Source organism: Harpia harpyja, chromosome 4 (assembly GCF_026419915.1).
Source record: "Harpia harpyja isolate bHarHar1 chromosome 4, bHarHar1 primary haplotype, whole genome shotgun sequence".
NCBI classification, from domain to species: Eukaryota; Metazoa; Chordata; class Aves; order Accipitriformes; family Accipitridae; genus Harpia; species Harpia harpyja.
In genome coordinates, this window is record NC_068943.1 from 52,548,927 (window position 1) to 52,574,874 (window position 25,948).

The following is a 25,948-nucleotide window of genomic DNA, read 5'->3' on the forward strand; positions in this document are numbered from 1 at the left end:
CCTTGCTTTACCAATCACTACACATTGCAGGGTAGAACCAAATTTCTTTCAACTTGGTGGATATGTGTGGCTCCCTCCAGCAGGCAGAGCTGGTCTGTTCCTCAGGCACAGTATCACTGAGTAATCTGTTTGTATTCTGCGTTACATACATGAGTAAGATAATTTCTACAGGCATTTCAGCTCCTCATTCATGAACAAGTTTAGTTTAGTTTCGTTAGATGTCACGGTGAAACAGAGTAACGGACCGAAAATAGAAAGGCCTACACTCAGAGGCCTTTTTAACAAGCAAATAATTTTAAATAGTACCTAAAGCATTTTTTTCAACCTGGTAATTAACAAAGTTCCTCAAAAGATCAGTGTTTTGAATCCAGTTTTGCCAAGATTAATGCTTTGTTTTAGGTGTCTGGTAGCTTCTCTGGCTTTAAGGGAACTGCTTAAGTGGATGAAGGTAGACACAGGTGCTCCATTTTTGAACAGTTGTGTAATCACTACTTGGGTTGTGATAGCTCAGTCTGTAGGACTTTGAAACACTGATGGAATGTTTTCTGTTCCCAGTGCAAGTGTTAGACAAGTAATGTAGCTTTGAAATACATATTTATTCAGCTTTAGTTCTGCTAAATGCTGGCCTTTCTAACAATGGCCAGTTCAACAGTGGGAGTTGCACAGCTGTAACAGATAAAAAATTTGCTGTACAGTATCCTCAAGTTACTTGTTCTGGATGCTTAAACAGACTGTTGTAATTAAAAATACTAGATTCAAAAATGCCCAGTGGCTAGACACTGTTTATTAAAAAACTTCTAGCTGTACAAAAGGAAAATAAAGACCATTTAATTTTCCTAGTGTTGATGATGGAGTTGCCATACTGCATCCAGTGACCTTGGCTTCAATATTTCACAAAAACTGTAAATAGTCCAGTCATATTACAAGATGGATTGACATGTACAAGATTTGTTAGTCAGCAATTATCAGAGAGATTTTTGTTTAATCTCTGGTCGTCTTAGCTGTGGGGAGAAGCAGGCAGAGGGAAGAGAGTTTACTTCACCTCATTCCTGACCTCCAGTTAATTTATGGAACAGATCTTCGTCCAGTGTTTCATTCTGGTCCTTGGAGCGGGTTGACAAGAAGATATAGCCCCCAATATACTCATGGATGATTTTGCAGTCTGCGCTCAGACACGTGAAAGCGATAGATACATTCTGATCAAACTCGATTGCAACCTAAAGAAAACACATACGGCAAAATCAGGAACAGAGATAGGCTGCATCTGGGAAAAAAGAGCAAGCGGGAGAGCACAGCTGGACCACAAATGCTGTGATAAAGCAGTACCTGTCTCTGCTAAGCAAGAGCTGTAAAGATTTCTGGGTCTGCAGGATGTTGAGTGTTTGGCTGCCTGTTTCTTAATTTTCTACTACGGCAGGGCCCTCTTGTGGTCAAAATCTTGTTGCTTGTTTAGACAGGCAACAAAAACATGCTTTTAACTAGGTTTTCTAATGGCGTATAAAGTGAACACTGAGAAGAGCAGGAATGTCACTCCCGACTCTTTGTACACTTAACCAATAATGTTTAATACTCTTCATTGTTACGTGCTGACCTTAAATCTGCTTTTGGGGGCCAGGTTTTTATTTCCAGCTACTGTCAGTTCTGAAACCCAGCAAACCGGGGTTAATTGCTAACTGTGGATTCTGCCTTTTTTGGGAGGGATTTAAAGCAAACCCAACAGCTTTCCCCAGCATTACAGGCTCTGGCACAGGGAGTACTGCAGGAGAGTATTAGGGATTGTATCTGATCTCTCCTGGCTCCTGCAGGTGGATGTGGAAAACTGTATAAGCAGAAGCAGTTTCCAGGCTGCTTGAATTTACATCAGGTCACGCTAATTCCACCCCAGAAATCTACAATTTACAGAGCTGGCTTCAAGCTTTCAAACCCAAACTCTCCAGTGGACTGCTGGGCAACAGCTGGCCGCACCGAGCAGCCTTCATCAGGGTCAGGAGCATCCCAGTATAAATCACACAACGGAGCTTCTTTCTCAGGACCGCATACTGACACAGAGGAGCTTGCACCCTGGCCTTGCAATCTCAGTTTGGGATTTGAAAGACAAACTGGGTTCCTGTATCCTCAGTCTCTAATAGACACTGAATCACCACAATTTGGAGGATGGTGCATGAGCTACACTATACAGAGTTAAAATGAGATTTTTACTGTGACAGAGCAGTAAACATAATGGGTTGGAATTTACCTTTGAGTATTTCACCCCATCAAAATCAAGGGCAATTTATAAAGAATAAGCTTGGTAGGAACCTTTTAAACTGGAGATATTTTCCTTTCTGAATTTTGACTACAGAGTCCATTAAGAAAAATTTTAGACAGCTTATTTAATAACATGTCACAACACATTCAAAATCTTTTCGCTCTGAGGCTTGAAAAGATTTTCTGAAAGCATCCTCCAGTGTCTGAAATGTAATGACTGAATGCAGAGAGCCGTTCCAGTTTTACCTGGCGTATTTCCCAGTTCACATTCCACTGCTTCATGTTGGAGAACCTCCATGTTGTGATAGGATCTCCTGTGGCTATATCTATTCGTATCAGCCTGTTATAGGACACCCCAAGCACATCATCCTTTTTGCTTCCTTTAAACCTGAAAAAAACCCAAAACCTTTGAGCAGATCTGGTTTGCAATAATTTCTGTCTAGAGAAATGTTTCACCTGCCCTCCTCTGAAAGTGCAGAAAATGTGGGAGAAGTCACAACAGCCTGGGATTGAGGAGAGCTTGGACCCTTCTTTAGAACTGTATTTGTTATAAAGCAAAAATGTAGGCTGGTGAACCATGGTATAAGATGTAAAAGAATCAGGCAGGTAGATCTGGCTGAAATCTTTCCAATTCATTGTTTTCTGCTAAAAATTACTGTTCTGCCAAAATGCATGAATTTGATTATATTTTTACTGGAAAAGTGTCAACAATAATTTTCCTTGCTTCATTTCACTGATGTTGAAACATGTTCTTCTAGTTATATTCACCTAAATTATATAAGCATATCAAAATATATTTAATATTTTATATTATGTATTGCTATTAACTTACTGAAACAACTGTTAGTGATATATGCATGTTTCTGAATATAAACCACATTACAAAAATATTCAGCCATTTTAACATTTCAACTTTCTTCTGATTAGAGATGAAAAATAAATATAAAAGCATCAGAAGTTTCAGGGGACAGACATTTCTGAGTTGGAAATAGCTAGGAAAAGATTACTCTGGTAAAGAAACCACCTTCCTCTACCTTCATGCTGAAAGCTAGAAGAAATCTCATCTGTCTGCTGTTAATATTTCCAATATTTTTGATCCTGTTGCTGAACCTTCTCTCCTTAGATGAAGCTGGCCCTTCGGGAAAGAATGTGACCTGGACCAAATTTGTGCCTTACTTAATGCCCCAACTGAGATACTGCTCATCAGTTTGTAGAAAATCACCACAAGGTGTTTTGCTCATGCTACAAAATGCAGTTTAGGTGTCGGCTTTGTTTGTTTAACAGAATTAGTGCTGACGGATAGGGCAAAACATCTATATCTATGTTAGTAAATTAAATAGTGACAGGGAACATTCCTGGGCACTGAACTTGTATTCTGTTCAATTGCTAGAAGAGTCCCAGGCAGAATTCTGGCAGCAACCAAGCAGTGCTCTCTCAGATGACTCCCAGGTACAGCTCAGGAGCTGGAAGATCCAAGGACCAACATGATCTGGTAGTTCACATGAGGCTACTGGGTTTTGGGAAGTCAGAGAGTTTAATAGTACAGATGTGGGCTGTTCTATGCCAGCTGGACTCTGTGCCCGAGAATGGTTCCCAGCTGGTTCAATTTATACCACAGATGATTCCTAAGTAGCCCTGGAAGAGGTGTTAAGCACAAATTAAGGAAGGTGCCTCCAAGTATGGTTGTGTCAGTACTTTTCAGTTTTTTGGTGTTTTGTCAAGAAGAAAGAATGCACGTTGGAACCCTGCCATATTCAAGGTAAGTGTCCAGGGAAATTGCTGTGAACACAACAGGACCTTTCTTGTGCTTACTGCTCTTCCAGATTCACCTAAAAAAGGGATCGTGTTTGCTGTTTCTTAATGAAATGCTGAAGAAATTATGCTCAGCAAAAAGCTTTTTATCACAAAGTCTGATCCAATTTATCATAAAATCTGATCCAAAATCCAAAAAATCTGATCATAAAATCTGATCAATCCAGCGAGCAAGAGTTGGAATGAACAAATATACTGCAAACCTGAGAACACCAACAAGACATGGATTTTTTACATTTTAGTGAGTTTATGTCAATAAGGGTTTAATCCCAGTGATATGTTACTTCAGGCAAAACCCAACAGGTCTGTATGAAGGCAGACATAATGGAGAGTCTCACTCCAGAAGTGGAGCTACTGAGTGCTACTGCTATAGAAAAAAACAGCAGTATGGAATTTACTCGAATTAAAAAAGGTCTGTGGGGGAAAAAATAGAGAATGTTTCCAGAACAGGGAGTCAAAGAACTTCCTGCAAATCACTGAGCGTGAACATGTTATGGCAGCTTGACATTGCTGTAGCAGTGTGATTACCTTACAATGTAGTAGGATAAGCCAAACTCGGGGAGGGACTGCCATGCTTGAATAAAACGCAGCTTGGCCTCCACTAGGGTCATCTGGGATACGTTTTGGTGGGCTTCCAGAATACGAGCAGCCAACTGAGAAACACAAGAAGAGAAAAACTTTTCAGTTGACTGGAGAACAAAAATACCCTTGCTTTCACTAAATCAAACATCACTAGCTCTGATGCCACATTCAGACACTTGGTCGTCACTGCTGATGCAGATGTACTGCAGAGAGCACTTGGGGACAGATCCTGAGCTACAAGGGCAGAACAGTACTGCAAGGTCTCAGGTCCAGGTTTGTGCTGCACTGGGTCGAGCTCCAGTATACTGCTTTGGAGACTGTGTCCTGAGGATGGGTGGGCTGAACTCTTTTGCAGCAAAAGCAGCGGACAAGGAATTAGGTGGAGAGGAAGGAGAGGCACCCAGGCCAAGAGGACAGGAAGACACTGTTGTTTAAGATGCAGACAGTAACTTCCTGTCCTTAAAAACCTTCCTTTATTACTCTGAAGAGACTTTCAGGGACAGCGTTATCAGGAGGAGAACATGATGAGTGACTTAGGAGGCGGTGTGGATGTAGGAGGAGTACTCGGAAGAAGTGCTGAGAGACCTGCCTCTGTGTTCAGTTTAAAGAAAAGGCCTCTTGCAAAGGGACAAATGAGTACTGCAAGATGATTCTACTGTATGGTTTCCAAATGCTGCTTCGATCCAGCCTCACCCCTAAGCAATCATTGGAACCACCCATACCCAACCATCAAGCTCAGGATACCTGCTTAGACTTGTATTTTTTGGTATAACGTAGTGAGACGAAGCATTCTGGTTTCATATCTATGCTTTCTGGATCAGAGACAGCCTGGGGAGACATGGTCCAGTTCTTCATCCTTAGAAATGAAAGGATCTTGTGGACCTCAGGATGATAAGAGCTATCGGCCATTGTTTTGCCTTTTGAGGCTAAAACGCAAGCAGCCATCCACCGAGCATATTGATTCTCCTGCAACAAAGACAATTGTTTGATGTTTTTGGACAAACAATTTATGAAGATTGTTACTGCTCATGCACCTTTCACTGCGCGATAAAACCACTCTGGAGTTATTCCGCTTAATTTGCGTGGATGTGCAATTACTATAGTACTATTGTTCTTCCCTGATTGGGCTAGTTCCACCTACAGGACTGCCTTTGCAGAATAGTTAGGTTTTAAATTTTCAAAGAAATCCAGTACTTTGGAATAGAGTCTCTTGGAAATTTTATTGCATGACTGTTTTCCACCTAAAGAACATTTTTACACAATTTGGATTGATACTTTTCAATACAAATGAAATAAACTGAAATTGAAAACTCATGTGAGATCCTTATCACGCTACCCTCATCTGAATGGGGAGAGATCTAATTAAGAAAAAAGAAGAGAACAAAGCCCAAACCTTAGTCCTCTGAAACCACTGGAACAAAATACTGCAACCTGTTTTTACTTTTTTGATTGTTTGTTCTTTTTTTCTTTCTAGCAGCTTTACTTGGAAACTGATGATAAACACAGAATAATTGTCCTTTTATCCCCTCAACCATTAAGTATTTGTTAGAACACCACATCATTCTTAAATTTTACTAAACATGTAGATAATAAAGTCTCTGCAGCATCCTTATTTTTCTATACAAATTCTAGAACAGGGCAATGGGTCTTCTAGACAGTCTGCCAATCAATCTGGAATACAAACTTTCCCTTGTCTGATTACTCACGTTATCACATCTTAAATATACTTCATTCATGCCATCAGCAACAGGAATTAGTAATTTGATTCCAAACTTCTTCGCTGCAACATTTACATCTGGTACAACTTCACATCCTAGATCACAGAGAATCAGAAATAAATGAATTTATTTAATTACTACATCACTAACTTTAAGTACTGATTAATACTAAAGAACAGTACTTAATGGTTGTTTTTCTTTGAGATCAAGGGCCAAGACTTTCGAAGCTGAGGCCTAATGAAAGGTTTCTGTTCTGGTTCACTGCCTGGTTGGCTTGCCAGGGTGATGAATGCTCTGAGCTGAAAGAGCATATTAGTCAATGTGGAAGAAGAAGGATGCAAGTGCTCTCAAAACCTCAGCCTGATCTTAGGAAACGCTCAACACTTAAAATGGAGAGGAACTGATAAGATAGGCACTTTTGGAAATTTTACCCTAAGTGACTTGAAAGCCTGGACTCTATTTTCGGAAGAAACTTAGTACTGCCAGTGGGACGTAGGTGACATCTACAACGGAGCTGGCCAGTTCAGGGATCCCAGAGAACTCTGGAACCTGGTATTTCATGTTGATGGTGGTGTTACAGGCCTTCTGGATTCAGCTGGAGTCGAGGATGCCTACAGTTCCCCTTTGTGTCAAGGGACACCAAGGCTGTGGGGTACTTGGTGAGGTTCCAGCCACCCTGGCTAGTTTTACCATGCATTTATCTGACCTACTGAGGATATGCAGATAGGTATGCAGAGCCATTTGTTCACAGGGGTCAATCTTCTTTCTATTTCAAAAGTTTCTTCTAGGATGAATCCTGGGCATCACTGTTTCCCTGACGCTGAACAAATGATGTCCCTGCAGGAGTAGATGTAGATGGAGGCTATATATGGTGCTGGTGTTTGCCCTGTGTACACCCAGCGTTTCTACTCCAGAAGTACCTAAAGCTGGTTGAGCTATGGAAATCCCCACACGTGAAACGAGCAAGGCCCAAAGAAGGTCTTGGAGCTGTCCCTGCACAGCAGTATATACATGCAACCTATGGCATTCTTGTCCACTGCATCATCCATAATCCTTTACTACCAGTGTGCGTTTGCCAAGGACAGAGGTGAGTACTACTATTTAACATAGAGTAAAAATATTTGGAAATAAAAGTGTCACACAGATCACATTCTCTATCTGACTCATCTTTAAGTGAATTCAGCAGTACACGGCATTTTAAAGCCAGGTCCAGATAATCTTGGTTTGGGCTAAGCTATTGAATCCTTTTTGTTTAGGCTTCTTCTGCAGATGCGGTCTGCCTGCTTAGGAGTCTCAATAACTGAAAATGTTCCAAGAGTAAGTGCTACTATGCTTGCCTTCCTGAGTCTTGCAGGGATTTCTTGATTTATTCAGTTCACGAACGCAATAGAAAAAGGAAAGAAAGGAAAAGAAAATTCCTACCTTTTAGGTTTAGTTTCTCAATAGGTTCTCCTTGTGCGGATTCCTTGTTTTTAAAATAAGATACTGAAGTGTCTTTGAAGACAAACCAATATGGCTTGATAGCTTTGAGTGACAGCTTCCTGGGCCTAAATGGAAAAAAAATCACATTTGTTTATATGGAAATGTACAAATTGCTAAGTCACAAATATTACTGTGGATCTCAAATTGCTTTGAGGTCATACACATGGCTTTAGTTGGGTTACTCATACTTGTGTCAATGAGGGGGGTGGCAAACACCTGGAACCAACATTGCACCCAAGTTTATAGAGGTTCTGTAGCACTCCAAGAAAAGGTAATAGTTTAAGCCATCTTCTTCCACTAGGGCAGTGTTACTCCAGCTCCTCACACAGGTATATAGATGGATAAAATCCTCATTTTAATTATCTTACTTAATTTCAATACTTTGCTAATGCAAACTGATTTCTTTCATAGAGTAAATTTAAAAATACCTGCTTTGGAATTGAGAATTAACTGATAGATACTAATAGTCAGACATAATCATTGTGCCTGCCCCACCTCTCTTCAGTAAGAGATAAAAATCATAATTAATTCTACTAAGAATACACTAACAAAGCCACGGGTGGCAGGGGGTGGAACAGGGACGGGGAAATGAAATTCCAGGTTCAGTATATTTCAGGAGGGAAAACCAGAGGTATTAGCACTACTTTAGTAGAGAAATACTTCACAACTAGCTACAAAGGTCAACAATGAAGTTAAAAAGAAGAAAAAAGAAAAAAAAAATTCCACTGTCTGTTTAGTACTTCCCTTTAAACCTAAGATGATGGTACAAAGAGTAGAAAGCTAGCTGGAAAACACTAGTTTATTATACCCACTCTTGCCTTCTCCAGAGCCTTTCTAGAAATCCTAGTTTAGAATCCTTTCTAGAAAATGGTGATTTTTATGTTTAAATTAAAAAAAAACTTGGATTTTCAAAACTGGCAAATATTTTGGCTTTTAATTTTCCAATACAGTGACATTCTTCAAAAATAAGGGACTATAATTTTTTTAGACTACTAAAATTATTTTTCTATCCAAAAAATGTTGCTGAAAACTTTTTTGAAAGCTTTTTGTTGGTTTAAAAAAAAATACTGTAATTCTCCACAATATTGTCACCCACCTGAAAGCAGTATTTACTACTGTGCTAATGTGGTGCCTACTGTGAATAAATGTGAATAAAAGTTCACTATATGAATAGAGTCAGCAGTATGACATGCAGAGCTTTGCATTTAGGTTTACAATTAATCAAATAATTATAGTAACAAAATGTTGTTCCCTTAAAGAAATGTTTTACACCTTACCTAGTTTCTACAATGTCTTAGGTTTAGTAAGTGATTTAGCATGTACATAGGAAATCTTTCATGATGAAAAATAACTGCTGAATGCTTTTAAAAGCAAACCGCGTACTTCTGAGGAAAAATAAACACTCCATTGTTAGAGGCAAGTAACTGATAGAACTTAAAAGGCTTAAATTTCCTTTCATCTTAAGCCACCTTAGTAATTCGAATGTCAAATAAAATCCCTAATTGGAAATTAATAATTAACATTTCTTAGAAGTTAACAACAGTTAAAAATTTTCAGGTGCAATTTTCAGTTCACTGACTACAAGTACAATTTGTTAACAGAATGAATCTGATAAATATTTGTGCAATAGAAATCTTTATCTTTCTCAAACACAAAGACTGTTTCCTGATAAAAGGCATTACAGACTTGAGGTCACTGCAGTCATTTAAATAACCCATAAATCAAGATATTATAGTGGGAACACAGAAACTCATTTTGATATTAGAAAAAAACAGATTCCGTGTTTGGTTAGAAAGGGGTAATTTGTTTGTTTCTTTTGTTTAAAAAACTAAATAAATCCCCAGGGTTGCTTTCAGAAATTCCTCTCAGGGAGAGCTGAAAGTTTTTTCTAGTTTTTCATTGGCAAAAAACAGTAAAGTGTGATTGAAAACAAAATTGTAGACTCTCTTGTTTAGAGTTGATGATTGATGAGCACTAGGCAATATGAAGAGCCTGGTCTTTTAATAAGTGTAATTATAGCTACCCCAGCACCCCAAGAGCTAGAAAGATTTGCTGAGAATCTTGCTCAGAAGCAGTAAGAGAAAGATTTGAAGAGGATGATATTAGGCTAGTTAGATCTATCTGGTATATTTGTTAATTTAGAACCGTAGGATCTAGAATGAAAAACTCAAGAGATCTCTTGTATGCTTAAGCTTTTTGGTTTGTATATTTTATTATTAGTTTTAATAACTCACCTAACTAGCCTGAGATTATCAGCAAGTTTCGGGATGTCTGTGATGTCCTCCTATCAGGAACAATTAGGAATAATTTTAGTACAATGCACTTTGTAATCAAACTCTGTAAAAAAATCAGGAACCAGGGAGGCTCATCCGAGTCAATGCATTTGACACAGTGAAAGCAATTTTGGGATCCGAAAGGACCTACCAAAATGTTACTTGCGTTTCCACCTTCCAGTGTCACTTCCAGATTAGAAAGTGCAGCTTCTACTTCATCTACTTCTGATTCACAGGTAAAATCTTGTGCCTCTGATGATAATGATAACTTGCTTACATGATACTAAAATAAAACATCAATATCAAATAGTCAATATATCAATTAGCAACACACAATCACAGCATATGAAAATAGGCCATTTGGTCTTCTGGGTCTTGGACAGCTGCGTAAAGTTCTGCAGCGTGGAACCATGGGGTTTTTCACAAAGAAGCAGGTATGTCCACTATGATCTCCACTGCAATTACTGATAACAGTTTCCTATTTTGATTGCCAGTGTTTCTAGTCCTTCACTGTATAATCGTCCCTGTTCTGTAAGGCTGACTCAGTGCTAACATTTGCATCCCCAGTACTGTCAGCTGTAAGTGCCATCCATATCAGGTGGAAACTTGGCAGCGAGGTTCTGTGGTGTTCTGCAGTGTCTGGCTGTGAATTTTTTGGCAGCTCCATTTACATTTAAAAGGAAGGAATTTATTATTAAGAAACATTTGTGCCTTATTACCTACAGTCAGGGACTAAGCCATGCTAGGTCATGTTAAATTTCTATGTACTCCATAGCCTCCCTATCTTCACATTGTGCTATAGCTTTTTTTCGGTCTGTTGTGAACGTATGTATTTATGTATTAGAGAAATTTCAGGAAGACTATGCGACAGGATGGTTGTGAGTATGGGAAGCAAAACTTCATAGTAATCCCCTTCAGAATTAACTGGTATCAAAGTTACGTCCTGGGTACAGTTTGCTTTAGATAATGTTAGTAAATGGTTCCATAATGGTATGTGTCAGTTTGAATAATGGTGAGCTGCTACTGAATTTAATTGGTTTAGTTGAAGGATGCTGCTTATTGTTTCTCACTCAAACAGCAGACCCCCAATCCAAGCAGAGCTATTGGCCTGGGCTCTATCCTAGTCTTGTCCTAGCTTGTGCCTGCCTCCTGAAGAAACAAGTTTTGCAACTTGGGTCAAGTACGTGCCTGTAGTGCAGCGAAGATCAACATTTCTTCCTCTGTGCAGTCAATTTCTTCTAACAGGATGGCCCAACGGGCTTGTTCATATATTTGGTTTATTCGCACTGCATCATACTGTAGCAAAAAAGAACAACATAGGTCATTAATGACCATCAGGATAAAGATTCACGATGAGGTGCAGCTGATCTAACATTAACATTGGGCTGAAGCCATAAAGGTTGTTTCCTTCCTCCCGCCACCTCTACCCTGCTGTATGTTCCCATCCTTCTCTTCTACTAGCTCATGTGATTGTGTGTAGGGTCACAGTGGCTTGCTGATCCAACCAAAAATTAATCAGGAGTCCTTGGCTGAAGCAGAAGGGGAGATTAAGACATCCCCTTTTGTAGTAGTAGGCCTTGGGCTGGTTTAACTGAAATGTGAAACCACACTATGAGAGTGAAAATAATGTGACATGGCTGATATGAACGTGACATTCAACAGCTTGCTACTGCCAAAAGACAGAAACTCTTATTCCTTACTTCCCCTCTTCTGCTCTTGGCTTTTTCGGTTCTGGCTCTATCTTTGCACTGGCTTGACATTTGTCAGATCCTGCTGTGAACTGCTTTAATTCACTATCCATTTTTTGGATAGTGATTGTTCCTTATTATCTACTTGGTTATTAAGCTGAAGTGCCTCACAAAAATATTTGAGCCCCAGAGCTGGTGAAAGGTAGGTGATGGGAGGGTAAACCTTGGAGCACGACCTCTCCCAGTGGTGGTGAGCTATTAAGTTGCCTGAAGCTGTTTTGTGTTATTTCATCCTATGGCTCCATGGCTGGCTGGGGCAGAGAAGGGAAATGTTTGGGCTGCTGAAGTTGAGACACGTACTTGAATTGTAGTGGGGATGGCTTTTCACCCCAAACCATGCAACCTGAACTAGAAAGTGCCCTTCTGTTTATCTGAGATGCCTGAAATGAGAGAGTTTTACAGAATTTACAGAAAATAACAATGTGAAGGCCAAATCCTCTAAAATTCATGTTTGAACTCTTGTTAATTTACGCTGGTCAATGATTGTGCTTTAATTTCACTAAATGTATCACCCCAGCCGTAAAAACACTGGCTTAACACAACCACCATGACTGACTTTCAGTGGAAATAAAGGCAAACGAGAGGCAACCTGAGAAAAACATTGAAGTGATTTTTGAAGACTAAGCCTTGTTTTCAAATGGGACTTAAACACTGTTGCTGAACTTTCCAAAGGTATTTAATCACCCAGTCATATTGAAACAAATTTAAATGCCTGAGTGCTTCTGAGGGCTTCAGCCCAGAAAAGCTTAATACTCAGTGAAGGGCAGTGGAACATAAATGTAATTTTTAAGTCCATTTTCAAAAATAGGGCTTATACCTTTACAGCATTTAGGATACTGTTGGTTTACTTTTCCCCTTAGTTTTTCTTGTTAAAAGAGAGGCAGAAAGCAAGCCAGCCCCTCTGGAAATCTGGATACTGTTTCTGGTGCTCTTCAGATCTCATCGTTATACTTAAGATCTTATTTCAGGTGAGGAATGGTGATTCAGTGTCCAGAGGGGAAAAGTGCAGCCTTAGCTGAGGGGAAGAAGTTGAATTTGATCTCTGAAGGGCCTGTAACAAATCCTAGCTAAAATCTGGTAACCTTGTGCTATAGCTTCTTGACATGAAAGCAGGCAAACAATGAATAGCAATAAAAACAAAGCTCTTACTTTTGGATTCAAATCAAAGAAAGTGTAATATTTAAAGCGTAAAAGAAGTTGATCGTCCTCCAGAATGCCTTGTTCCATAAGTGATCGAGATGAATCTAGCCAGCTGTGGAAGAAAACAACCCACAGATTCATCTGTACAGGAAAAACTATCACACCTGCAGAGCTCCAATGTAATTGTAACACAGAAGTGGGAACAAATAGCTCTAATTTCTGCAAGTCTGGGGAAAATTCATGTGACTCAAGAAGGTGGAACGTTCATATGGATTTCCCACTTTCATTGTATAAACACAATACCTGCAATCTTATATTTTTCTCCAGCACTACTGAAAACATCAGGAGTAGATGCCAGAAACTGAGCAGTAACTAGTTGTGGGGTGACCTATGCCAAGAAGATTCTTTCTTCTTGATCTCCAGAAATGGGAGGTTCATTTAAGCCAGGGCAAAAGTGTGCCTGTAATATTTAGAACTCCCGCTTTTCATTTCAGTATTTGCTGTTTTATAATTCTACCTAGTTCTGTTCTCCAGTGAAATCCAATGAAAATATTGAAGTCACTGTTAAACACTCCACAGTTCTAAAAATGCAAAGCCACATTTTAATGCTAGAGAGACAATCCTCTCAAACACTTGCACCACTAAACCCCCTAGTGCTCTGTATTCTTCTATGGTGAACAATAAGCAACGTTTGCTTGTGCATAACTCAGTAAATCACCTATTTGTAATGCATTAGAGCTTCATTGAATTTATCCACATGTATATTTCTACTGTCAATTTAAAGCCTTTAGAGTTTGCTATCCAAACTGTCCTTTAGCTGTGCCCACAGTGCTAAACTGCATTTGCCTTCATCTAACAACAGAATTTAGTCCAGAGCCTGCACAATTGCATCATTCATCACTTTAAAACAAAATTGCTTAACCAAGAAAGTTGTATAAGGAAAAAAGATTAAAAAGAGTAAGTATTTCTGAAACAAAACCTAGATCAAAGCATGTTTTTAAGTATCAATATAGCCATATATCAGGGGTTTTTTTTCAAATTCTGCTTTACGCTTAAAAAGCTGGATTAATGCTACCCTTGTTAAGCCAGCTCACAACGATCTCAGAGAGGCATCTTACCCTGCATTGAGTTTGGCTTTGTCAGCTAAAGTCCGAGGCTGGTACATCTCCGCTAGTGTTTCCGGAGAACAGTTGGGATGACTGAAGGCAAGGATGCTGCAGTTCTGCTCAGTCAAGGGACTGTCGCTGAACCAAGTAATTGTAGAAGAAGCTGGTGTCCCACTGATGGGATCATAAACAGGTGTCATGGTTTTACTATAGAAACCTGGACTTCCTGCAAGTTAAAAGAATAATGTGTTATTCTAGGGAAAACTGCCTTCAGACTTCGGTAGTCTACCACTTTCCATCATAAAAGACCAACCCTTTTCTTTCAAGACAATCTCCTATCTCTGCTGTTGACAGCAGGCCTTGTCCTTTCACAGGTGAAGTGACCTCAGGGACAGAAGTGCTCTTTCTTGTTCTGTGAGATATCTCAGTTGTATTGGAGATAGGAAACACATACTCTCAAGCCTTTATTTCTTGTTTTCCTTGCAGGTTGCCAAACTTGTTGGATATTTTAAGACTGGTCTCACATTTTCAAAGACCAGCAGCACATCCTGTGTGCAGGGCTGCAGCTGTCACCTGTTTTCTGGTATGGCCTTTCTCATATCAATGGAAAGGAAAACATTTTAAAAGACAACAGAAAAATATTGATATATTGGAGATTTCAGTAACTTCTTGAAGCCACTAATTTCAGGCCAACTGTGTCTCTCTGACTACCATCCTACATCAAACTGGTCTCCCTGGTTTTAATTGTGTAAAAAAGAATTTCTTCTTCTTTTTGACTTTGAGTCAGAAGAAGAAAATCATATTGATTTGTCATTACCTGATAATCCAGAACTCACGGGAGAGTTACACAGGTTTAAAATATCTTCTGTAACTGGTTCTTTGCTGTTCTTGTCTTTTTTCTTTTTCTTTTTGAGTATGTCTTCTGATTGCTTCAACAAAGAGAGTTCTTCTGACCGTCTAATATCTACAATGGCAATTTGGGAAGCGAAGCAAGATGAAACATTTGAAACTTAGCAGTTTATATCCAAAAAAAGCCCATGGTTGGTAATAGCATTTGGGGAAGCTCCATGTTGCAATCTGCATTTTATTTTTAGCAGGTTGAAAGCAGTAGTCGTGGAAAATCCAGTAATTCAGTAACAAGGCCAAAGACTTTGGGCTGTAAGAGTGAGTTTTGACAGGATTTAAGCCTGCTTTTGTAGCAAGCCTAACTGTATTTTAGAACACCAGGGAAAAACTCTTTCTCCCTAATGGCTCTGCAATCACCTTTGAGCATAATAACCCCAATGAAATGTCTGACTTATGAATAAGCAGGAACAGAAATGGAACCACTGTATTTGAAGTTCATGCCTTTTATTATTCACTATATTTCAAGTACAAGATTCTGTCTTGGCTATATACTATTTCATAATGCGCTACTGATTCAGACATGTATTGTCAGTGCAAACCTGGCACTTTGTTTCTGAAAAACACTTTTTTCCTGGGGTAAGCAAAGACATTTTTGACAGTATTCACTCATGAGGAAAGTTACAGGGTTCCTGTCCTGACTCAGTCTGGAAGAAAACTGTGGGTAGAAATACTTAATTCAGCCAAATGTCAGTTGAACCATTATGGCATCATGTTATCAGAGCTGTTAAGTATAATAAAGACATACTATACCTTTCACAATCCACTGCTAGAAGATGAAATTGAAAGCTGCATTGTGGTCAATATGAGGTGGTAAATTCCTTCTGAAGATTAATGTGTTACTGGGCTAAGCTTTGAAGATCTAAATTAAAATGAGGATTTTAATCCCCATTTTACCTTAAAACTAAGGGATTCTGAAGGCTGTTTGCAGACTCAACTTACTCCTGTTGATCACAGGCACACAGGTCTGGCATGCTCCAAAACCTCATCTCTACTTGGAGGTGCTCCGTTACTGGAAAGAGTAGAGACTTGGGGACTCAGTGCTGCAACACATTCATGGGCTTGTGTGAGGTAGTTAGGTATGCCCTGGTCTGAAGAGGTTTGCGCATATAAAAGTTTTGAATATTTAAAACGTGCTCCTTCTGAAGTGAATACATATAACTGATAGGGCAAGTTGAATATCATTAATGCTAGTGAAAATAGGTGATAAATCAGTTGACACCAGTAAAATTGCCTATGGTGAAGGCTGGTGTAGGAGATTGGTAAGCTCAAGCTCTTAGTCAATGGCGTAGAATAAGCAGGACTGAGTCCTGCTCAAGGAGGACAAGGATCCCTACAAAACCGTCAACAGGACTTTGACTATCCAGTACTCCTGCAGCTCATGGGACCCATTTCTGATACTGTTTGCATCAGTTATCACAAAACTGAGAACAACTGACATGCACTGGATACTAAAAACCGAAAATATCTGTCTTTTGATCTTGGGTCAACTCCATCAAATTTCTCCTTGAGCTAAACAGTTTTGTGAGTAAGGACTTCACATCAAAACAAAGTTACCTAATAAAATGCTCCAACTTAGTTGCCAGAGGGGATTTAGCTTTACTTACTGAGAATTTTACAGATGTCACTGACAGCTTTGAATACCATAGAAGAGAAGCTGACTTTCAGTCTCACAGTCTTCATGTTTGGCAAGCGAAGCCGCAGCATTTTGTGCTGAGTAGTAAAGAACAGCTTAGCATCTGCCTGCACCCCGCATTTATCGAGTGTCCAGTGGGTTTTCAGAAGCCAACATTTTTTTTGCTCCCACCAAAGAGCATAGTCTGACCAATCTTGTGAAATTTCTAGGAAAATACAAAATGGTTATTAATAAACTATGGAGCAAATATACAAAAAACTTGGTTTGGAAACAGTGCTCTGCAAACAGGGGAATTTATTTACATTAAAGCAGCAACTACAGTTCCTGAGACCTAGACCCCATTTGCTGAATACTTGTGGCAGTCACTGGGAACTAACTTTGTTTTCTCTGAAGAGTTAACCTGGGTGCTGACTGTGGCACTACCTTAATCTTGCAGATATCCGTAGGGAAAGTGCTTCTCCTGAATCTGGTGCTATACATGGTCCAATGCTGCTTGGATTGTGCTGGTATACAGACTAGTAACAAGGGTAGCCACTTCACAACTTGACAGCGCAAGCTGAAAATCCTCCTGCAAAACCTTGTGTGCACCCCGATGGGCACAAGTTCTTCCACAGTCTCCTGGGAAGCACCACTGAACAGCTCATCTCTATAGTGTTAAGAACCAGCAGTGAGTCCCTTGAAGCCTTGGTGACAACAGCTAAGGGCTGTTCTCAGCTTTTCTCTGTGGCTGCACAGTTAGACAAACATGGATGTTCACCTGAGTGCAGCCCACTTAGGACAACTTTACAGTGGCAACGTTCTTTAAATAATCAAGGAGAAGAATTATTATTTTGGGAGTAAGCCCTGTGACAATCAGGAAATAGTTAACAAGCTCTCTAACAAATATGATGACCTTCTCTACCACACAGGATGGAGAAACTTGTAAGAGAAGTAGAAACTTGTAAGGGAGGTAGAATGGGCATGATGCGATATGGTACAGTTAAATCTTTTATTAGCCTGTGCAGGAGGGCAGGCTGGTGTGACTGACCAGGGACTGGCAAGGGTTGCCTACAGAAACTTCTCAGAGAAGACAAGCCTGCCAAGGGATGACTGTCTTGTTTCACTAATAAGGACTTGCCTGTGTTTTGCTTAAGTAAAAAATGTTTGTGTATTTTGTACTTCGAAAACATACAGATAAAGTAAGGCTTGCTGAATCAAGAACAGATAGAAGACTTTGTTCATGACTTACATTAAGAGTTTTGGAGCTTTTCTCTGATTACTCTTGAGCAGTAAGCAATCCTGACTGAAAGGTGTCAAAACCTTGAGTAAATCAGCATGAGAAGCACATGCATAAGGAAAGAGATAAAGCATTGCTGCTCTCAGTTTCATGGGGAATTCCAAGATGAGATGACTTCCCAGATGCCAATGATGTGTAGTAGCAGGTAAAGTTTCTGTGTGATCTTGGTCAAGTTGTTTCAGTCTTCTGCATCATTTCTTGTTCCTCCTCATTAGCTCCGCCAGGTAGAGGCTATTCCTCACCATGTCTATAACACGGTAGAGGCCTATCCTATTTTGGAGTTTCTTGGTAAAAATTGTGTCTCAAGAGAGCTGCTGACACAAATTGCTTAGTTACAGATTTGTTTTAAATATTATTTAATATAGAAAGCTTTCACACTAATTATAAAAATACTGTGAAAAATTAGTCTTCTGACCCAGTGAGAACTCCAGCTACCATTGGTTTGCTGGCTGAATTGTGTGTGTAAGTATACAGAGACGTTGGTAGAAATGTATCACAGATTTACTACCTGCTTCAATGCTAGAAAAGAGATTCCTTGATAAAACCACTATCTCCAAGTAGAGCTTTTCCATCACAAAGGGTGTTGGTGTAAAAATGTCCTTCTGTTGAATGGGAGCCTTTTGGAAAGAATATCTTGTGCATCTCCCTTTTGTTTCCTTCAAAATCTGCATTTGAAAACAAAACCTTTCACTTGGCAGTAAGAACTCTGAAATTATTAAGCTGCTGATTTTAAATTTCTTGATGCTATTTTGCTGAAGGGTTTTATTATAGTTCAGTTTTTCTCTTCCTGTTTGTCTGAAGTCAAGCTATGTAAAAAAGACTAAAGTTTCATGGAGGTTTTTTTGACATTTTTTTTTGTTGCCACAAATCTTGTATTTCTAGAGCAATGCATAGTAATACAAAGCTCATGGTGTTCCCACTTGGCAAGTCTAATCTAGCAGACAGGTTCCTTTCTGTGTGATGTTGGTGACTGAAGACTTCTAGATTTAAGAATTCCAGGAATAAAACCAATTCTTGAAGAATGAGTTGCATATGAAAAGCCTGTGGCATTGATATAATAATCAAATACCATACTATCTTGTCTGTATCTATTACTCTGCAGCCTCAGAGTGCAGGTGATTATTTTGGGACGCAGCTCCATTTGATGGCTTTGAGTTAAAGAAACCTAGATTCTCTTATTGCCTGTAGTGCTAACTTGCTGTGACTGTACACAGGACATTTAACCTTCCATTTCCCATCTTTGACTCGGCCAGTCTCTGCTCCTCACAGCTGTTCCCTACTGAACATATGCAATGGATAAGGTAGCTCAGATTTTGGCTAGAATGCCACTATAGCACAGGAAACAGTAAATTTTGAAGTGCCTTTGTAACAACTAATCCCGTCTCTTTGACTGCTGCAGGTGGATAAATAGGGCATCAGCTACCTTTATTGCTCCGCAAACTAGCCACCTGTAAGTCTGTCTGGAAAGGGAGTTGAATAGTTAGTCTAGGCCAATTATATTTGTCTAACTGGAAGACAAAAACAAACTAAAGTTTTGTTTGCACTGTGATAGTATGTGGGTTTTAGTCACAGACAGGGAGGGGTTCTGGCCACATGAAAACCCTGAGTCTGCAGCACCTACGTGCTCGGTGTACCGTTACAAAGAAGTAAGTGAGGCAGTGCCATTTCAAAATGGCAGGAGCCTCTTTTTGTAGAAGGAAAGCTGCTTGTATTATTTTAATAACACTGTGTAAATTAAACAGGTCTTTACTCACTGATTTGTTCTACTAATTTCAGCATCACTCCTCCAATATGAAGGTCCCCTGTGACCCGCAGTAAAAATTCCTTTTGTACCTCTTCATGTTGATGATCAACTGTCACCAAGAGCTCCCAGGAGTGAGACCCATATTCACTTGAGGAAATCATTTTGGAAAGGTCTATGTAAGCTCTACAAAAACAAGACAAACAAACAAAAAGGATTTTTTTCCTCCACTCTCTGAAACAAATGCATTTCTCCATAGTCTCAAAGTACATCCATGCTGCCAAGACTTCGCAGTAGCCTTGGCTGGAACTTCAGATATGTAATCTTGTTACCTCTGAACTAGACTCTGCTCTTGTGATTACTCTTGCAAGATAGGCATGTGGGATTTTTTGGTTTTATTTGATCCCCCCCCTAACTCAAGTGTCTCCAGTTGGGTAGAGATAGTCCAGTTTTCCCCAGATTTTCCCCACTATACAGTACTAATCTGTCAGTCTGGACACTGTAAAGCCTGCAGTTGTGGGTGGGATCTGTTCTGGCAATCTGTCCAGTGAACAAAGGAATTTCATTGACTTGTACACTTACAGCTGTAATTTTTGCTGCAAATGAACGTTTACACTCGGAGTTCTGCCAGCTTGGTCCCATGGGACCAAAATCAGAGAGCAATTTTACCTATTTGAGTAGATGTAAGGTGAGACAAATAGCTTTAATGGCTCTCTGCCAGCAATATCTAGGCACATATCTGCAGTTTCTTGCACAGAGATGTAGGCATGTATCCTGTCTCAGCAGGGTGAATCGTCTGAGATCCCACCGGGCTCCTGCGAGGACAGGTAAACAGTAATCATGCCAAGCCAAACCAGAGAAGATGCTCAAAGTAGAAGCTTTGGTTATCATCACGAGAGTTCTGCTTGTTACTGAAGAATGAGCTTGTAGGTATAAGGTGACTGATGCTGCAGGAAGGATTTGTGATATTTAACCAATGAGAGAAGATACCAGATTAGCACTCAGTGTCCTGTCAAACTGAACCCTAAGAAACAAGCCTTTGCAGTTGAAGTTTAGGCAATAAAGTGGGTGACTTCTGTTTATTGCAGACTTTCAGCAGTACCTGAGAACCAAAGTCACAGACAGAGACTGTTAAAGGTGCCGTACACAGACTGCTTCTAACACAAAAAATAACTAGGAGTTGTTTACGAAGAAGGCTAGAGGGGCTGTAACAACATTAACAGACTTGTAGATCTTTTAAAAAAGAAGTATTTAGTAATTTAAAACCTTTAGCCTAAAAGTTAGGTCAAACCCAGAAAAATCAAGGACAGTTGTCACAGGTGAGGAGTGAGAGAAGGAACGACCTTTTCTAGGACTGACTGCAGGACAAGATCAGACTAGCTTAGGTTACATTAATGTAAAATTAAGCTAAAGGTTAAATAAAGCATGCCTAGAAACAGGGTGAAAATTTAAGATCACCTATTTGTCCAATTTATAATAACAAACCTTTATGTTACTGATTAGATAATAAAAGAGGTTTTTAGTGCCAAAAGATACCACTCCCGGGCAGAGCCCAGTACAATGTTAATTCTGATGTTCCCTTCCAGAGGTGCAAGGAGGTTCTTGTACCTGAACAGCCAGCCTGTTACAGCTTAATCTTCCCCAGATTTTCAGGTGTTATTCATGTTTCTTAATGTCTTATGGTTTAAGAATTTCAACAGGAAGACTTCTGATATTTTGTTAAATTATGTATCATGCAGTATTTGTATTATGGAGTACAACATAAATCAAAGTCATCTAACTGTTTCAGTGGAGTTCTTATAAAATCTGTAGATTGGTTCCTTGAACTCGTTTGGGCCTAGGCCATGCCTGGTGTCAATCCTACCAATATAAAATTCAATATCAAAGGGATAATAGAAATATGGTGGTAATGACAAATTCTGCTAAAAAGGAAAAGTGATTCCAAAGTTAAAGGCAATGAAATTGTATCTGTTAAAGATTGATCCCCCCCTAAATGAATGACAATATAAATGAAACAATCTGTCCAGTTCAAAATCATCCCTTTAGGGGAAAATCACCTTACCAAGGAGTTTCGCTAGAACAGTGCTGGGAGTCTGCCCTGAAATTCTAAAATCATGATGACTTATAGACAGCCCTCACTCAGCAAATTGCAACTTCATAATCATATGACTCCAAGAGGCTCATTTACACTGAGGAACAAATGCTATTGTTAATTAGGTTCTTGGATGTGCCAGCCTACACCTTTTCACCAAACAGTTACTAAACCAACAAGGATTGATCCTTATCCAAGAAGTTTGTTTGTTTTGCTTTGGTAAATAAAGACATCGTGCTGGACACTGGAAAATAAATATGGCTCTCGGACCTCTGGGATAGAGCTGGGATTTTGAATTTGTGCTGCTGTGTGCCACATGGATTTACTAGCTTAGGTATGCATTAGACCAGGGGGTACCCAGTGGAGAGGAAGGGCTGTGCCTCTCCTGAAGGCACAGAGTCCAAGACACAGCTCCCAAGATGGTCTCCCAGGCAGATGAGGCTTTCAGCAGGAGGGCAGTACAAGGTGTAGAGAACAGTTATCATTGCACTGTATGCATAGCAAAACAAAAATCTTCACTTCAGAAGAGTCAAAATGCCACTAGTCACGCTCCTAAGTGTCAATAACAGCTTTAAAAATAAATAAATCTACAGCTGGCCTAAGCATGAGAACTATGTGATTTCATTTCAGAAGCATAGGTATGAAATCTGGCAGAGGAACTATATTTTTTCCTACGCTTAGTCCACTATAAGCTGGTATTGTTACAGAAAAGAAGCAGTCTCATCTGCCTTCTTGTGCCAGTGGAAACATTTGGGAGCTGATCTGGATTTTTTTTTTTTCCTTTTTAAATTTGGTTTAGCTTCCCGGTCTAATTCTGCATACAAATGCTTGTGCTGACACAGGTGAAAATGAGCAGCCCAAGGGGTGGGTGAAACTCTTTCTTCGTTCATGCTGGCTTGGAAAACCATGGCCTCAGCGCAGCTAATCCTGGCACTCCATCATTCCCTAAAGCTGCTCTCCTCCCCACTTCCTCTTCAAACCAGGAGGTTTTAGTTTGATGATAAGAAAACACAAACACTAGTAAATCTATCAGAGCACTCCGCACAAACAAAGCCTAGTCTTGAAAAAGCATCAAGCTAAGCAACAAGGGCAACTGACTATTGTGTATTACAACCCAAACCACCCCAAACTGCCAGGGCAGGCTGTGCACGCTCCATGTCTTAAAACCTTCAGGTCAAGACTGGATCTGCTCCGGGAACGCGCCCCAATTCCTGGGCTCCAGTCGGGTTGCAGCTGTATGGCCTGGTTACAGGGAGATCAAAAAGGCCAGAAACATGTCTTCAGGCTACTGCTGCCTCCAGTCGGTATTTCTGCTGAGCATTTTAGCCAACACAGCTATAAAAAAGCAGCAATTACTCTGCAGATTGAGCTCTCCCTACATTTTAGCCCTCACAGCCCTGAACTTCAAACTTGGTGTGGAAACACAGGAGGACGTTACTCGTAGTAGAGCGGGAATAGATCCGCTGTAAGGGAAAGGGGGGAAAGGCAGAGGATGGTGTTTCTCTGACTGTTTCTAAGACAGGCAGCGCCCTGGCATCTTTGAGAGGGTAACTGCTGGGAGGGACGGGGTAAACAGGCGCCGGTCCGCGCTCCCTCCCTCCCGCCCGGCTCCGAGGGCAGAGCCGGCGTTTGAGGAAGTGCCAGGCTGCCGCTGCTGGAGTGACCCCGGGGAGGAGGTTCCCCGCGGGGGGCCGGGAGCGGATCAAACCGCAGCGATTGCAAGCGCTGGAAAATAATAATAATAGTCTGGTTGCCCGGCGTTCCTCCCCCGGCCCCTCCGCGGTTGCCCGCACGCCGGCCTCCCGGGGACACACGCACGCTCCCGCCCCGCGCTTCCCCGCCGGCGGCGAACAGCCCTTCCCGCCCGCGCTCGCTCGCTCACTCACGGTCTCCGATGGCAGCGCCGTCCCTCGCCTCCCTGCCCGGCTCCCGCTCCCTTCGCCTCCACCTGGCGTCTGAGAGGCGGGGAGGGGAGGAGCGGCGCCCGGCCCGGCCCCACCGCCGGCACCCCCGAGGTAGGCGGCCCTTCCCTTCCCTTCCCTTCCCTTCCCTTCCCTTCCCTTCCCTTCCCTTCCCTTCCCTTCCCTTCCCTTCCCTCCGCCCCGCTCCGCTCCGCTCGGCGAGCACCGCCGTGCCGGCAGGTAGGGAGAAGCCGGCGGGGAGCGCTGTCCTCCCCTCCCCTCCTCGCCGGCAGCCGCCCGCCCGCGTCGTTCTCCGCGGTCTCTCCGCAGCAGGGCTGGCGAAGGTGGAAAGTAGCGGCGTGAAAAAGCCCTTTCTGGGGGAGGTGGCTGAGGCACGGCTGAAGGCTGCCGGGGGAAGTTGATAGCTACCCTCAAGAACAAAGAGTGGTAAAGCCGTATCTGAAATACTTCCATATCTCCCTTTCAGGAAGTGGGAGCTGGTGTAAAGATACCAGAAATACGATTTAAAAGTTAAATATTAACTTTAGGGTCAGTTTGAAACATCTACAAGTCTACTTTAAGACCGATTGGTGTTAGAACATGTAGCTAGGTAGATAGAAGCCACTCTGTAGTGACCATGGCTAAAAGGTTTCCTCCTTCTGTCCTGAAAGCCTTCCTGTCAGGTGTTGGATGTTGGATGTGAAACTGGTTGACGTGACTGAAATACCCACGCAAGCCACACTCAGGCATGCTGTAGCAAGGAGGGCTTGTTAGGGGACTCCACCCCGTTTACGTTTAACTGCAACATTGTAACTCGGAGGCCATTGAGCCACATTGGGTGTACAAAGGGTTGTTGCTTTTAGGCTGCAGTTATTGAGAGATGTGAGACTAGTCGGAGAAAGTAAGTTCAGTTGGGAGGGTGCAGCGCCAAAGAATAGAAAGGTGTATTTGTGATGTAGGGATGTGTCACAATGCGCAGAATAAAAGTGGGTTGAATTGGCTGGAACTGGGCAAGTGCTTCTCCAAGAGGCAGATTCCCATAGAAAGCCTTTCTTGCCTTAAACTTTTGACTTGCTTGGTGGTATAGTGACTAGATAAAACACAGTGGGGAAAAAAACCCACCCCAAAACCCAACAACACTAAAGAGAAATAGGGAAAATAAAGGAAAAAGTTCTTTCAGATTAAACTCATATCCTGGAAAAAGAACCTCCAAAGGCTGTAGAGTTATAAAGGAACAAAGGTACAAAGGAACACTAGAACAAAGCAGTTGCCAAACCACAGATAAAATCACAGGATGTTTGCTCCCTGTATCGCTGTCCTAGACTCAGTCACTGAGCTGCTCTGGCCACACTCAACTCTTCAGATTGGTGTGCGTACACCAAGATTGTGTAAGTATCAGACACCCTTTGAGGCAGGAACTTGACAGCTCATGCCTTTCAGGGCTCTCAGTCACCTGAGGGCACAGATAGGCCTTTAATTGCCCCACCCAGTCTCACCTGGGACCAGTTCCAGGCATTCTAGTTAAGCTCAAGGTAAGTGTTCAGTTCTTGCTTGAATGATGTTGTGGGTGCCCTGGTTGGTGGGAGCACTGAAGGGGGGGGGGGGGGTGTCACCCTCCAGTGCTAGCTCTTCCCTCCATATGGAACAGCTCTGTGTTTGCTGCTCCTTGGCAGTTCCTTGACTCAATGGCTTTTCAATCTTTATAGGACAGTTTGGTAAGCCACTTGTTTGTTTTGGGTTTGTTTTTTTGGGGGTGGTGAGGAAATTCAATACAGGTATGTATGCAGATGAGCAAATAACTTTTCATGGAAAAGGCTATGGGGTAGTATGAAATTCAGGTCTGAGTTACTTTCAATAGGAGGAAAAGCACTTAGAAAAGCTTAAAAGGTTGTTCTTGGGCCAGGGTATTCTGGTGTGTGCTCTTCTTGGCTATGTGAGCTTGTTTTGTCTTACGAAGATGGCTAGGACACAAAACTAAGAAACTTTTCCTGGTGCTCCATTCAGCCTAAGCAGAGACAAGATGCAGAGGTCTAGGGAAGCGTGTAAACAGCCAAGTCTGCTGCTGCTCAGCTCAGAAACAAATCCTTGTGCTTTGTTGTTCAAGCAAATAAAGCATCTGTCCTGTAGGCAGAACTGCAGGCCCTTGATTAAATCGGTCAAAAAAGATGCTCAGGAAATAATAGATACAAGCAAAGGTGATGGCCAGGCCAGAAGTATTAATAAACATTGACTCTCATCTCCAGTTTGGTCCAAGTCTTGACCTCTTCTAAGTACAAGCACTGTATATTCCC

The 25,948-nt window shown here is 41.2% G+C and overlaps 1 protein-coding gene across 4 annotated transcripts; it reads right to left on the bottom strand.

The window, feature by feature from the left end:
* Positions 1-577: 577 nt before the first annotated feature.
* FERMT1 (FERM domain containing kindlin 1) lies at positions 578-23,745 on the bottom strand. 4 transcript variants are annotated; one of them, XM_052784057.1, is made up of 15 exons: positions 23,643-23,745; positions 19,678-19,850; positions 16,619-16,852; positions 14,926-15,072; positions 14,121-14,334; positions 13,012-13,114; positions 11,303-11,410; positions 10,266-10,397; positions 10,076-10,125; positions 7,782-7,906; positions 6,348-6,454; positions 5,386-5,607; positions 4,588-4,712; positions 2,494-2,635; positions 578-1,217 (listed from the first exon to the last, which is right to left on the bottom strand). In XM_052784057.1, exons 2-15 carry the CDS (start codon positions 19,826-19,828, stop codon positions 1,044-1,046), a joined length of 2,034 nt encoding a protein of 677 aa, XP_052640017.1. In that variant the 5' UTR covers positions 19,829-19,850; positions 23,643-23,745; the 3' UTR covers positions 578-1,043. The 4 variants fall into 4 exon arrangements, with proteins under 4 accessions (XP_052640017.1, XP_052640016.1, XP_052640015.1 ...); XM_052784056.1 differs by having other exon boundaries at positions 23,639-23,719; XM_052784055.1 differs by having other exon boundaries at positions 19,757-19,850; positions 23,643-23,706.
* Between the last annotated feature and the right edge of the window lie 2,203 nt (positions 23,746-25,948).